Raw genomic sequence first — 16,266 nt, forward strand, 5'->3', positions numbered from 1 at the left:
CTTTAAACATTGCTGCACCGTACTACAGTAATTTCTTCCCCAGCTTTTTCCTGACATCTACAAAGTGTCTGCTATTATTTTCAGGAGATAGATGAAAGCAGGTGTTTCCATCAATCCAGACTTTTGGCATTCCAATGAGTAGCTTGCTATCATTTTACCTTTATTTTTGGCTATTGAAGTTCAGTTATCTTTCCTAGTAATCCAGGAAAATACAGTCTGGTTTTGTTGCTTATACCACTTTTTGCTTATACTACCCATTTTGTTTATGCAGGACTTTTGCTGCCTATAGATTTTTCCTTCAATTGTACATCCATAATCACCTTCAAGCACCATTTTTCTCCAGTTGGAATTATGTTCCAGCTCAGTTTATTAAATCCTGGTTTTTGCATGTGTGAATACAATACAAATAATTTCCTTTGTCATCTTCCTTCCAACCTTTTGTGTACGTCTTCCATTTTATCAACAACATAGCTGCTAACATATTTCATCTTCCTAATCATCCCCATCACTGTTCCATTACATTACCTGCTTCTTATGCCATCATATCAAATTCAGTGTTCTTTTCCATCTTCAGTATAATTCACTAATGCTACATTGGCTCAATCACCTTTCTTCTGATATCATACCCTCTTTTTTTCCTTTGGCATGGCATTTGTGTATGCTTAGATGTTTCATCTGTGCTTTTTCATACCAGTGCAGCCACATCATCCACATCCTATGTCATGTTTAGCTTATGCTATGATTCCTACAAGGCAACAGACATTGAATGCTTATTAATTTATAGGACATCAGATTTAGGCACTTTGTTTAAACCCTACTTCTCTATTATTATTATTTTCCCCATCCCTGTTTTGTGCAATGATTCCTTCTTCAGACTATGAGCTTTTGGGCTTAAATATATACTCAGAAAACATGCAGGATTTCACATCTAACATCAGAACTTTTGAAAACCTTGAATATTATTGATAACAATTAATTTCCTGACCCACCAACTGCTTGCCTGTACCTGCTGTAAAGTATTGAAACACATTTTGTGTACGTTATTATTAAGGAAAACAGAAAAAACACCATGCAAACTCAAAAACAGAGTATTGTTTATTCATGTTTTAGTCAATTCAGAATAACCAGCACTTGAGTTTGCTTTTCACTGTGCTTCTGCATGTAAGTTCATGATCCCAAGAAAAAAGCCTGCATTTTAGTTAGCAGAGTCCTTTATTGCCTTCTCGCTGCCCACTTTGTGAGATAGATGACAAATTATTGGAGGATCTATCAGAACTCTGTTCTCACCCCACATAATGAGAGTTTTCATTCCTGACCTGAAGCATCATGCCTTCCAACTTGTTTTCTCCTGACCAAGAAATTTTGAATTCTGTGGTCTGAAGCACGAATTGCAGGTGTTTTCTCCACTTTCATGTCTTTCATAGAGCAATGTTACCCATAGATTTGCAGAATTTTTAAATATTAAAGGTCTGGATTTGATCTCATGCAAGGAGGTGTTATTTCATCTAGGTGGAGTGAGTTTGTAAGATGTAGTTACTGTCTTCCAAAATATTATTTCTAACTTAAATGGTCCACAGCTTGGCTTCAAAACTGTCCTTTCTGTAGCTTAAAGATCTTCTAAACCAGTGTAGTGAATCCTGTCCTAGGCCTCCAGTTGTTGTCATCTATGATGTTACAGAGGACTGGCTCTACTGTGTAGACAGCTAAGCTTGTTCTTGCACACACCACCACATATTTCATTAGATAGCAATATGTGTAGTCCAGGACTAGTTGTAGTAGTTTAGATTGTAGATAGGCTACAGCAGATCACAATTTTAGCCAACTTCCTGACTTGTTGAGAAGCATTCATAGTTCTAGCATATATTTTATATTTGTAGTTATCATAAAACATCCTGCTGTAATAGTTTATTGGGAAGAAATAATACAGGTTGTATAAGTAATACACCCTTGTAGAATTCTCAGCACATTGTGAAGAAATAACTTAATCTTTTAAAAGATCATCCTGCCTGTTTAAAGACAGTGTGAATTAATTTCTGGTTTTCTTATATGCCATTTACAGGACTATCCAAGAACATTAATCTCTGCCCGTTTACAAACAGGTCACAGCTTGAAAAAGCTCTGAATGTCAGTATTGTTTGCCTCCCAGAATATTTTTCTGAGTTCTTTTATGCTTTGATTCAAAGTTATACTCTTATTATCACAGATTTATAGTAAGTATTGTTTAGGACTTCACTGACTTTAACATAGTGTTCAAAGTCAGTAAAACTCTTCCTTAGGTTGCTGCAGTTGTAAAACAAACAACTGCATAAAATAAATGCTTGGTTTTCCTATTTTAATTGCTGCTTATCTGAATTTCTGGGTTTAATAACTGATGTACTCTAAGAATAACATAAAATATTGATAGTGATGGTTTGGGTTTTTTTACAATCTCTGTAAGACTTATTTACGGATGTAAAAGTTAAGGGGTTGTTTTTCATAGTGTCTTAGGTAGGGAAAAGAGCAATGTAAGTGAGGCAGGATCACAGTTTGTTTCATGTTCTTAAATGAGAAAAATGGAAAGTTGTACATGGTATAATAAACAGAATAATAATAAATATTGAATAATAATAAAGAGGATTATTATTGAATAATGATAAAGTGATGCAAAGACAATCACTCACAACCTAGCACAGACTGATGCCCAGTCTGTCTCCAGTGGCCACTTTGAAAAACAATCTTTGTTCTCTCCCGCCCTCCACGCCTCCAGTCTCCTTCTTCTTCTACCACCACTTTTTCTTGCTGAGCATAATGTTACAGGTATGGAATATGCCTTTGGCCGCTTGGGGTCATTTGGCTTAGCTGTGTTACCTCTCAACTTCATGGCCATCCCTACTCTACTTATTGGGGGCAGAGAGGGGGGGGAAAAATTAGGTAGGCTTGACACTGTGGAAGTGCAGTTCAGCAATAGCCAAAGCATTGGTGTGTTAAGAGCATTGTTTTAGCCAAAACTCCACAATATCATACCAGCTGCTATGAGGAAAGAAAACCTCCATCCCAGTCAATCCCAGTACCTGAACTTGACATTTACTGATTTTAAGTACTTGGCATAGTTCTTTCAAGTCTATTTTTGCACTTGAATAAAATCAAATCACACCAAAAGGATAAACTGAGTATCAGTTGCCTGGAAAGCCTAAACTTTATAGAGTTTATTTGTGAAATAAGCAGAAGGATCTTCCTCTGATTAATCTTTTTGATATTAACAATTTTTTAATCAAGTTGTCTTAGTTCTGAAAACTGTTGTCTTTTTCTCTGTAACAGCATAGTTCCAACTCAATGAAACAAGGAACTCTTCTTATTCCAACCCCTGTTTAAACTTGATGGGGAGTTATTGATGAAAAAAACATACTGGCAAGTAATTCTTTGAATGGGGTGATCTTCATTAAGCAGGTCGGGCTGTGTTCTTTATTTTACTATTCAGCCTTATTTAGTGTCAGTCATTACAGACTTCAGGAAATTATTGTCTGTAAGATTATTGCATTTATGAAGCAACTGAGGTTACAGTCACCCTATTCCAGTTTTATAACACCTTTTGTGACTTAGGGTCCAGAATGTAGTGTCTGTCTTCTTGTGTTGAATCATGTAATTTTACTGAAGCTAGAATGCTTCTGTCTGTGCAGAGTCTGTCTGCATTCAACCTGCTATATTCAACCTGCATTCAATCTGCTAAAAGAATTTCTCACTGCTGAAGGACTAAAGAATGAGTACTTAGAAATGTCACTCAGAAAAGTGAAAACCCCTATGGATACAGTAGGGTCTATCTTTACTTTGTTTCTGGGACTCTGACAGTTTAATCTTGCTACACAAATTAACTTCCCAATGCTGAAAATAAACAGAAAAGATGATAAGTATCAAAAAGTAGGTAACAAATTGATTTTTTTGCTGCAGGTCTCTGTCAGTAACATAAGAGCAGTACCACTATATAAAGTTAACTGAAAGCATTTTGAAAATTAATTAATAGTTGTGAAGAACTGTATAACTTCAGTAATAAACACTTGTGAGAACAGAAATCAAGAAGAAAACTGATAATACTGTCTTCAAAACAGAGTTTTAACACAGTACAATAAACGAGGAGCAAAGAGAATACTGAGGTGAAAGCATAATAGTGAGTAGCTGCTGATTGAGGTTAGTGCCAACCTTGTGTGGAATTAGCTGAGACTCAGGAGTGTAAATATCGTATATAAATATAGAATTTTATCCTAAACCTACTTGAAAGACAGAGCAGATGAAATTTTCCTAGGCAACTTTAATTTCAACATTTCTAGTTTTCTGAAAGTTTGACTTGACATTTTTGTATACTTCGTGGTTTTTTCACTTCCTCCTTTTCTCTCCTTCTGTATTTTTATTGTGAATATATTTTGTGTGTATTGGTTCCAAACATTCCACAGAAGCAGATAAAACAAAATATTGAATTTGCCCTTTCAGTCAGAAAACATGTTTACATCCAAATCAATAAATCAGTACCTAATTCTTGCTGAGTATTTATTCTTTGCCAAAAACTACAGCATGGTTGTATTTTCTCAGGTTATCCTTTCTTACTAAAATTTTATATTGTATTACTATAGTATTGGTCAAATTGAGAATTAATTTTTGTTAATGCAGACTGCACATTCCATAGCAAACTCTAATTTCTTTATCTTATTTCCTTTTCAAAAACAGGCATCACTGTTTCATACTGCACTTTTTGTTAGAAAGCCTACAAATACCTGAAGTTTTCTATGTGAAAATACTTGTATAAACAATACATGATTTAAGATAAATACTTTAACATATATCATCACTTTCTTAAGAAGCATTATTTGACAATTCAGCTATAGCAGTCAAGGACTGTTACCCAGCTGTTTACCCAGTAGGCAGAGGTTACTTGCTTCACAGCTCAGCCAGCAGAGCAGAAGTGCAAGCTCTCATTGTTCCAGTACACTAAAGTCAACAATGGCTTTGAAATATGTAATTAGCAATTAGATTAAATTTTCTTATTTTGCACTTAAATGGATCAACTTGAATTCCACTGGCTGCACAGTGAAGAATTATTTTTCTGTCAGGAATATAGTAACAAGATTCTTAGAAGAAAACATCTTGAATTTCTATTGCTGTGCAAAATAATTTTGTCTCCTGAGTATCGAGCGTGTTTCATTGTTTTTTTTTCCTGTAAGAATACAGCTGAAGCCTTATTATGCCACTTTTGTGTGCTTATATTTTATTGAACATTGTATTATGTGGTTTGTTTTATCCAGACTTTTAAAATGGTGTCTTTCCTTTTTCTATTCTGATAAATAAACACAATCAAAAATAGCATTTTTGAAGTTGTTTGCCAGCAACATGCTCCTAGTAGTGACAAGCAACAACTAAAAACCATTTTCTTTATTCCTACATGATATTTTCCTTTGTATTTTAATTACTGGGAAAAGAAAAAACAGTGGATTCAAGATATAACAATTAATAATAAATTGCTTTACCAAATGTTACATATACAGTGAGAAAGTTAACTAGTTTTTTTACTGAACAATTGTAAAATTCAGGATCTAGTTTTACCTCTACACAGGGAATAGTGATGATCTACACTTGTACCCTGGCATTAGGTGCAGCCAAGAAATAGCCTGTGCAGGTCACCATAAGGTTGCACTGTTAAATACCTCAGTCCTAGGTGAAGCTCTGGCTATAAAGTTCCCATCTACCTCCTGCCCAAGATTATGAGGAGAGCTGGGGACGACACTCATTATTTTTAGGGGTTAAGCCAACTACTGTCTTCTTTTTAGCTTGTTCTGGATAAGGTTATTTCCTGAAGTGAATATATATATATATTATTGATTGTAGGATGGAATGGGAAATTTGAGAGTCACTAAAAAAGGAATACGACTTGAAGGAATATCTGAATTTCTACTTCCACTATATGTGAAAGAAATCCATTCCCGAAAGGTAGGTGTTTTTCATCTTTATTTCTTAATTTGCAGGTAATATAAATTGATCTCCTCATTCTCAAACTACAAAGTTTAGTTCTTACACCTCCTAGATTAGCAATCAGCAGAAATTTGCTTTGAGAATACCTTAACAATGAAAGCTTCCTTCATGTCACAAATTATTTTTTTTCTGAAACCTTTCTTGGCTCTTAAAAGAAATGTTTTATCCTAAAGAAAGGAGATTCAAAGCATGTATATTTTATACTTCAAATGACCTCAGCACTGGGAATGGAGCATTTGACTCTAATTTGATGTGAAGTCCAGAAAACAAGAGTGGTGATAAGTGCAAAATACAGTGAAATAAGGAATGCTCTTGTTCTTTCTGTCATTAGCTATAATGATTTCCTTTTCTTTTTCATTCTTTTTTTAATTTTAATTTTTGTTTGGGTTTGTTTTGCTCATTAGGTAGAGGAAATCCTGCTATACTCTGTCTCCAGGATTTAATTTTTCAAAGCAAAACCTTTCTAATGTTATTTAAATGTAATTATCATATGCCATCAGGTTATTACAGAGGAAAAAAGAAAAACAAGAAATTTTGTACTAAGGAATTCAGTGTAGTTCATTTTAACCCTTTCATTTTGATTCAGTTATGCTGTTTATATTAACATTGTCAATGAATTAAAAAAAAATTGAAATACTAGAAAAATCTTCTTTTTACCATGCAAGTGATTACCTATGATCAGAATAGAATGTTACATTGGTTTTCAGTCAATCATCTGCAAAGAATTTTAATCTGCGTACTGCAACAGTTGATAGGAATCACAACTGTGTTGACCCTAAATGCCTTTGTGGAAAATTTTGTCTGTTGAAATCTGTCTTCTATGTACATAAGAAAAGTCTTGAGTACATTCATAAATGAGATCATGACAGTTTTCCCATTTCTCTTAATTAGTTCACTCTTGTGTTAATAAATCCTTGAGGCAGTCTCTTCATCCTCTTTTTCTGTAAAGCTAAGATCTTTCAATGTTTAATAAAGTAGCAGTATTGTCCGAGGTAATGAAAACTTTTATAATATTTAAGTAACCTTGGAGGGAGCATACTTTTCCTTCAAGGCTGCAGAACATTAGTCATGATGTGTGTATTTTTCCTGTTTCTTTTTTGTGAGTGGACAGTGTCTGTTATTGCTCCGTGTCCTGTTACTGTTCGTGAAAGTTATGATTCGGAATATTTTCTTGCCCAGTGCTTCATATTGTAGAACACTGGTTCTATTAAAGTGAAGATGGAAACTTTTGTTTCAAGTGATAATAATGAGATGAGTAGGGTCCTAATTTCATTTAGCTGCTAACAAATCTCAGAAAAAAAATGCACACAGATGCATTTTATACATATTTAGTGTATAATTATTGCAAAAGAAAAGGATGCAAAATCTACCAGATGCCTAACATAAGGTACCACTAGTCCTGTGAGGCTCATGAAAACCTGACACTTGCCAGTAAGTATTCTCAAGCCAGCAGAAAAGAGAGTTGATCATTAACTGGGCAAAATAATTCAAGTAAAATATTTTTGGTGTTCCAGGTCTACTTACACATACTAACTTCAAGACACTTGTCACCTAGATAAAAAAGTGGTATTTACACAGGCTTTATTCTCATCTTGCAGTACCTGTGAACTAGGTTCACTTTCTAGTCTTTTGCCAACTTGCTCAGTATTGTTGTGCTAAAGTTCAGTAACTTCTGTATGCAAATGTGGATGCCACGAGGGAATGATGAAAGAAACCTCTGGAGCTGTATTCAGCTTAGCAGTAGGGTTTTGTAATGTCTCTGCAGGATATTTCTACAGCTGTATGGCATCTGCATGTGACATTAGCTGTTTTGGCACTTACAAAAGTGACCACAGTGCTGTTGAAATCTAAAAGTAAGCTAGGTTTTCTGAGTTCTCATCACAGTCAGTAGACACCTAGTCAATACTGACAGCAGATTCTGATCAGCTGTCCTTCCTGCTCACCAGCTACTAGTGTTTACTTTAGGTAACACAGATGGGAATGCTTTTTGTCTGCCTTTTCCATGGAAGTAATAATGACTTAATTTTGATGTATATTGGAGTTAAAATATTCAGTGAAAACAACTCATTGCTTATTTTCTAAAAGGAGAGCTAGCTCTTCAAGCCATTTTACTCATTCCCCTATAAAAGAACACATCCATTATAGTGACATTTTTTGATTAACTCTTGGGATGACTTTAACATATTCAGTAGTAGCTTTTCAGGAGAGGTATATTTCCTCTGCACTGGGGAACATGGTTTGTGGAATGGCCTCTGAGGGACTTCCATGGAGGGCTCTCAGCTGAGGAGGTCAGGCCTTCCCTGTTCTCCCATTGCAGCACATGGCAGAGTGAGGTGGGAAGGCCAGTGCTATTAGCAGTGAGGTACCGCAGCGGGTGTGGTGTGCTGTGACTAAGAGGCATGACTGAAATTCTTGCATGTTTGCTGGTACTATCTTTTAGTAAGCTGGATCTGAAGGTGATAAAAAATATTAACTGAGAGGGCAGCATTCACCTCTAATTCTGACAGTGAATTATTGCTGACAAGAGTGCCCAGCAGTCTGTTCAGTAGGTAGGCTGAGCTGAGCTCTCTGCTGCCACAATTTAAGTGTGAGACTAGCTAGATTTGCTAGTGTAAAGCTCACATATGCTTACTGATGACCACTTGCCTGCTGCATACCTGGATGCCCAAATAAAATCATTTATGCAGTGTTAAATGCAGACCTTAAACTGTCTTTACCAGGAGAATGGTATTGAACTTTGTATATAGATTGAAATACTGCCTTTTATCTTTTGACTGCTTCATTGAAACCCTGAATATTCAAAATAAATGCTAAAATACTTAGATTTAAGTCAGTTGGAAAACAAATGTATGTGAATTGTTAAAACTTCTAGGGATATTTTCTTCTGATAGTATGAAATTTTCCTTCCAAAAGTAGTAGTGAAATTCCAGGTCTTGACTAAAATGAATATTCTCTTTTCTGTAGAAGTTGTGTAAATGAGAAGGCTACTCAGAGTGTGCTGTTTCCCCAGCCCTGCTCCTATTACATTGCCCTTTTTATCCTATCCAGTTAGTGGTGTCCACAGTACTACAGGTTCCTACCCCAGTTCTATGTTTATGCAGGGAAGAAACTTCTGCATTTTCATCAAATGGCTTCACTGCATGCCAGAAATTAAAATGATGCATCAGAACCTGAGCAGATAAGGGCTCATTTGATCCTGAATTGACATCTTTACATTCTCCAAACCAGGGCATGTGTACTCTATGAAAGGAATTTTACAGAGAATTACATTTTGACTGTGAATGGCCTAGCTGTATACTTTTGATCAAATTGCTAGCCTGAAACCATTAAGTTTCACCCAGACCTTGTTATAGTTCCCATGTTTATATCATTTGCATTGATATAATGCAAACTTCATTCTTTATAGTGTACCATTAATGGGGTGTATGAAATCAAATAACACATAATGCAACATCCTCAATTATTTCATTATTTCAGTTCTTCTGAATTAAATTTTTTTATTATGCTACTGCATACATACTACTGCACTTTTGAATGGAAACAATCAAGGTACAGTCTTATTAGCTTGTCATATAACAATAAAAGGAGTTTGTGGTGTTTTCTTGAGAATGGGTTTATTAATCTTTTCATTTGCACATACAGTTCTTAAGGGCTGAAGAAAATACAGTTTTCTCTTTGTTAAATTCTTTCTATTACAAAAAAAGAAGTAATCCATTGTCCCTTAAAGTAGAGGGGAATTCCGTTGGGGGTTTTTTTTCACAGTTAATAAGGTTTAAAATGTATTTTCTTAAATTAGCATGTGTTTTCCAGAGATATCCTTAGAGAACACAAAATTTAATAATTGAGTTAAAAGTCTTTGGGAAAATGTCAAAAAAAAAAAGAAAGAGTGAATATATGTGATTTTCTAACTGAACATGGGAAACTCTGAAAACTCTCTGTATAGCTTGTCCATATAAATTATAATAATTTAAATATAAATTATAATAATTTATATTTAGTTTAAATATAAATTATTTAGTTAATTTATATTTAGTTAAAATAGAAATTATAATAATTTCTATATAAATTAAGAAATTGTAGGTGGAATTCAAAGCAGGACTTCTTTCACATTTTTTCCTCCAGATTTTTACTTGAGAGACTGAATATCCTTGTAAGCATTTAGAGAGCTTTATTTTACATTGGTTTATTTCCAAACCTGGATCAATCTTGACATAAGCAAATCTACAATATATTTCTTTTATCACTGTTTCTCTGAGTGTATATAATCATCGAAACAAATTAACCTTTGCTAATTTCAGCTAGATGATTGCATATATACTAAGGTTTATGTTTGGGCCTCAGGTGCCTTTGCAAGAACCTCAAATTCTTTTCCTGAGACAATGTCTTTGTTGAGCTTCTGTCTCTGATCAAGTTATAAAGATGCAGCATAGGAGATCACATGAAAAACCTTTATGAATTTGAGGAAGAACATATACTCTTCTTGTGCATTGAGACAGTCTTCTTTTTTTTTGCAAGACCATAAATCAGATGCTCCTTGCCTTTACTAACCCCATGCTCATTTTGTCCCAATTGCCTTCTTTTCATGTCTACATTATGATTTTCAGGGCCTCTCCCACATAATCTTACAAGGAATTGATCTGAGACTGACTGGGCTGTAGATTCCAAAGTCTTCCCTCCTTCCAAGATGCTCATTCTCTCTTAGAAAGGCCTGCCGGGATGGGGGTTTTGTTGATTTTGGGGTTGGGTAGGAGGAGCATATTCCCCCACATTCCACTCAGACACGTTCTCCCAAAATTTCAAGGCCAGATTTGTTATATCTACTCTCTTTTCTGCTCTATGAGGTACCCCATTGCCATTCAGTCAAACTAGTTCAAGAATCTGCCAAGTTCTACCTCTACTGAAGTGTATAGGTATCAGAGAAACTCCGTTTAGGAGATGTCATTGCACACTTTTTTGTCAAAAAAATCACAAAGGTACCTAAAGAATCTGCCACTGTTATTACGCAGGAGGAAGTGCAATACTTGTTTCTGTAGCTGCATGTCACAATCCACTCAGATAAAACTTGAAATGTTTCCCAGTTCATTTTTATGATACCTTCTCTTCAAGCCTTGCCCTTTGGGATCACTCACCTGTCACTAAGGGTAAAGTCACTATTATGGCATTGTCCTGGTTTCGAGAACTAGGACAGTCATAAAGGACTCCTTAAGTCATTTTGGCTCTCAACACAATGTCATTCCAATAGTGTCACTTTTATTGGTATGAACAAGATATAAGGTTTTCTTAATCACAAGCTTTGCCAAAGGACAAGTCACTTCTATATTTGTTGGTGGTCTCTGGAGGGACTACCACTCTGAAATTGAGTTGGCTTTGCTCCCTCTTTGCTGACAGCTGATAGAAACTTCCACGATTCATGATTTTGTCCTTGATTTGCTGTACTTCAGTGGAATCTGTCTGGGGATCATCCAGTTGAACAACTTTGAGTGTCGCTTTTTCATGTCATCCTCTACTCTTATTATTGGTATGACTTGTTGCTCAGTCAAGGAGGATCTCAGCTTTTTACACTGAAAAATCTGAGTTAATATTACCCAAGCCTTTTTCTTTGGTTGCTTATTGTTCATGAATAAAGTCACGAGAGGCCTGTATTCACCCAATTTTATACAAGCCTGAGGAACTGAATTTGTTTGGGAGCACTCCTTCAGATGCATGTGGGAAAGTTATTGAAGTTGTAACTGTTTTTCTGGGGGTTGGTTGTCGTTGTTTTTGGCATCAATTGCATTTCCAGTTTTCCAAGTACTTCCTTCATGTAACACATCTGTGTCCTCCTGGGGAAAATTTCAGTGAAACCATGTGACGTCTCAGTTTGATGTTCATAATGTCTTGTATCTGATTCTTATGTAAAGTATATTTAGATTGATGTTTTAACTGCGTGGGCATCTTAGGCTGAGGAATGACCTTTTCTTTCCCGAACAACTTTGAAATAATTTAGTTGCAGTTTACACAAGCTAAGCAATTAAAGAAATTCTGTATGTTTAAAAAAAAGTTATTAATATTTCCATAGAAAGTCTGATCCAACACAATAAAGTAAAAGCAAATGACTTGTAAGTGACTTGAGAAGGGGAATAATCTCTGTCTGACTTTCTCTCTTTGTGTATGAATTTGCTTCTGTTTCTTCTTGGAGAACATTTATCCTTTCCATGCTATTTTGTAACCTTAAGGAACACCTTAGTTTTTGTTCCTCTGTATAAACCTTAGGACTATGGATGCACAGGTAATACTAAGAGGCAAAAATGGGAGTCATTGTGACAGAAAAATATCCGTAAAAGCCATTAAGCACAAACAAAATACATTAACATAATTTTATCTCCCCAAAATGCTGATAGTTTTTTAGCCCTGACTTGAAGGCTGCTGAGATAATTTTAAATGCATTTCTTACAAGTTTGGCAGTGCAATATCCTCGCTCTTAGCCCTTTGGTAGGGAAAAGACATATTTTCACAAAAACCATTTTAAACCATGTGTCTTAAGTCAGAAGGAGATACTTCATATCCAAAGATTCAGTGTATTAAAAGACAAGAATATTCATGTAATATAATTATAAGTCTAATGATGTTGGAAGTTGCCAGAATGGATTTCTGAAGGGGAAATCAGGCCTGCCCAAGATGACTGTCTTCTACAACAAAGTATCATGCTTGGTGGATGAGGACAACTAATATTTTTAATCTTGTATTTAGTCTCCCGTCACATATTGATTGATGATGTACAGTACAAAAGAGTGAAAACTGGCCTGAAAACTGGTTAAACTGCTGGGTTTCAAGAGTTGTGAGCAGTGGAGGCCAGTGTCTCCTGGTGTAGTCATGGGATCAGTACTGAGGACAGTGTTGTTTAATTTCTTCATCAATGACCTGGACAATTGCAGTGCATTCTCAGCAAGATTACATATGAGACATAATTAGGAGGAGGAATGTACTAACAAATAATTTTTAGAAGCAAAAGAGAACAAGAAAAATAATGAAAGCGTTGCAGTTCTAACTGTTCGAAAGTTTATTATTCCCAACTCATTAGTAATAACATTCTTTTTTCTTTTCCTGTTTCATATCATGTGAATCTCAAAAGTATTGAGGGTAACTATCAATCACAACTTCAAAGATAGCCCTTTGAAAATGAATATAAGAAAGATTCTCAAGGTATTTATTCTGAAACAGAAGTTGATGTCCTAAAGTTTGAATATGTAAATTCCAGAAATGCAAGTTAGCTTACAAAATTAATTTTGCCCATTATACATATAAAAATTATTTTTTATATTTAAATAAAACAGAATTATTACAATCTTCTTTTACTTAGTCAGTTTTGCTTTCAGAATACTTTTTGTCTTGATGTTTCTCACTTTAAAAATATTTGTAATGAAATTATATAAAGTAGTCAAGTCATTCATAATCTACAAAAATAAATATCAATAAAATTCCCAGAATTCCCCAAACCTAAAGACTTCTTGTTACAGATCAGAGTTGTGAAGTTCTTAACCAATTTTTGTTTTGATGACATCTGTGACAAAGTTATAGAAGCTTACTCCCAGAGTTTCATGAGACAGTTTGGAAAAAATTATTCTTCTACCTATTTATGTAATTTGTCAGACCTGTATTGTGTTAGAACAAGGGTTGATGGGTGGAGGGGTTTTTTTTCCTATTAGCATTCTCAATATTTCTCTACTCTCTCAGGAAGAATAAAAGTCCTGAGCAACGAAAGAAAATTGCCTTCTAACCATTAATAAATACTCTACATTTTTGGACACTGCACACAATATTGTGTCCAACATCCTAATAGAGAAAATTAATGAATATTTCAAAGTTTAGAAGGAAAAAAAAAAGAACGAATCTCATCTCAACTATCTGGAGTGAAATTCATAGGATAAGTTATAGCATAATCATTATGACAGTGTCTTATTAGGACACCATTGCTCTCTTAAAGGGAAAAATTGCTTGTTCCTTCACAGCTTTTGATAGCCACTACAAGCAAATATAATGATTTCATTTAAAATACTGTCCCTCTCCCATTTGAAATGAGTATTGTATTTTCTTCGTTTCAGAAAGAACTAATTTGAATTTTACTGCTTCATAATAAGCAACATTTTTTGCATGAAGACATATACATGACCTGCTTGGTCAGTCTCAGGAGCTGGAGTGTTTTATTCCAGATAGCAAGCATGCTTTTTGATTTTGTACTTTACAGCATTTGTTGTCATAAGAAATACATCATGCTATAACCTCTAGTTTCAGAAACAACTTGTCTCCAGCAATGAAATTTTCTTCTTTGAAAATGCCTTTACAGAGCAATTTTTGGGGTTTTTTACCATCCCTGAAGGAGTTTCCTGTCCATCTGGTTCCATCTCTTTTATATAGTTCTAAAATCCCTCCCTCAGTGACTAAAACTTCATGGGTTTTTGTACAGTCAGATCAATTTTTCAGGAAATCTGCTGAACTTCCATCAATTTTAGGAAGCAATATGGCCACAGCATTACCTGTAATGGGGAAGCATCAAGCTCAAATAAGGTAGAGAAGGTAAAGAGATGCAAGAAAAGTACTAAAAGCATTTTAATGAAATAGTGCAAATTACTAAAACATTTTGGAATAAAAAGTATCCTTTTTCTCTTTCCCTTTTTAGGCAGTGCAAGAAATACATCAGTTATACTTTTTTTGCTTATAGGTCTTCAATACATGGTTAATTCAATTCAACTTTAAAAATAGACAGGTAGAACAATCATTCTCCTTTTTAGATGCAAAATTAGTACCACATTTCATCATCTTACGGATTATATTCTTGAATCTTTGCTAACAGGTTTACTCCAAAGTAGCTGGCAATTTGTTATTTGAGGAAATGAAATGGAAGCATTGATTATACCACAACAAGGACTGTGTTTTGACACTGGCCTCCATCCAAGAGTGATAAGTAACGCTAACGTTAATTGAAAGCCTTGTTGGCTTGAAGAACGTCCTCAGGAAATAACTGCACAAAGCCAAACAATTTCTATTCTTTCTATTACCAAGTGTATGATGAGTGACTTCATTTAATCTGAAGCTATTATGGTATGTTAAAATTTCAAATTAAAAAAATTACTTCTCATCTTTAACAAGTTATATGACGTTAATTTTTAAAACTCAGTTTTGATTAGACTCTACTAATTCACTAAAATGTGATTTTTTTTTTTAAAGTCTTAGAATTAAATTTCAAGAAAATTTTTTGAGGTAGTAACTAAGCGTGTAGGTTTTCAAAGCTAAATCTCCAAACTATATGAAGACTTCACATTAGAGAAGGAAAGCCTTAAAACAGAAAACTAGTGCATTGTTGTGTGGTGTATTATTTGTGTCTCATAAACAAAAAGTGAGGGAAAGATTTTTTTTCTTGTTAGAAATTCAACGGGAAGTAAACACTAGCAAAAACTTCAAACTACATGTAGTGAAATCCATGGGTGAGATTAGGACAAAGAAAACTCACAAGTAGAAATCTTAAAATGGAAGAAGCTGAACAAGTTAGCATCCTGTACTGGAATTGGTAATTATGGGTTCAGCATTATGATTGTACAATAACAGCTGGGGATTTACAGTAAAGTTGGCTCTTGAGCTTCAGCCAGAGGCTCATTTGTATCTTGCTGAATTTAAATCAGTTGTTCTGCAAAGGAAGTAACTATAGTTCACAAAGTTTGTTAATTTAGAGTGGCAATCTGTCATACATAATTCTACAACAGCTACTACAGTACATACTCTTACTGAACTCTTTGCAAGTGTAAGTGGTAATTGCAGTAGTTGGCTGAAGGCTTACACTGAATTGTCTTTTGGCCTGAAGTTGAAATTATTTTTAAAAATAGAAAGTTATACATAATTCTGATTAGTAAAAGTGAAACTGCTATTGATACTAAACTTGGCACTCCAGTTATGATTTGCATGAAGGCAGTTACAATCATTTTTAATAAAAAGGAATATTGATGTTTACAGCAAAAATATAGAATGGCTAGAATTTCTTTTCTTCGCTTGCTAGATCAGTATATAAACTACAAGGTTTGGACAAAGTTTACTTTTGCCTCTGAGCTTCTCCATTGGCATCCACCAGCTTAGAATCTTCCTATAAATCTCCAGTGTCTCTTTCTGGGTATAGTACAAAATCCCAGAAGGAAAGTGTTCCATACTTGTGTTGTTGTTTTGATAAAGTACAGGCATTTTGGAATGTCAATTAACTCTCCTGACAAGCTGAGCCAAAACGCTGCCACAGAAAATGCAGATAGT

General features: G+C 34.7%; 1 protein-coding gene across 2 annotated transcripts in view; it reads left to right on the plus strand.

Moving 5' to 3' along the window:
• Positions 1-16,266, plus strand: part of SGCZ (sarcoglycan zeta) — a 421,638-nt gene that overhangs the window by 291,267 nt on the left and 114,105 nt on the right. For both annotated transcript variants that reach the window (XM_042053578.1, XM_042053579.1), the window contains exon 3: positions 5,851-5,952. In XM_042053578.1, coding sequence (XP_041909512.1) covers positions 5,851-5,952 — 102 coding nt within the window. The remainder of the gene's footprint in view (positions 1-5,850; positions 5,953-16,266) is intronic.

The sequence above is a fragment of the Corvus kubaryi genome, unplaced genomic scaffold, assembly GCF_017639235.1.
Source record: "Corvus kubaryi isolate FWS band 111438036 unplaced genomic scaffold, C.kubaryi_AGA036_p1.0 split1-131, whole genome shotgun sequence".
NCBI lineage: Eukaryota > Metazoa > Chordata > Aves > Passeriformes > Corvidae > Corvus > Corvus kubaryi.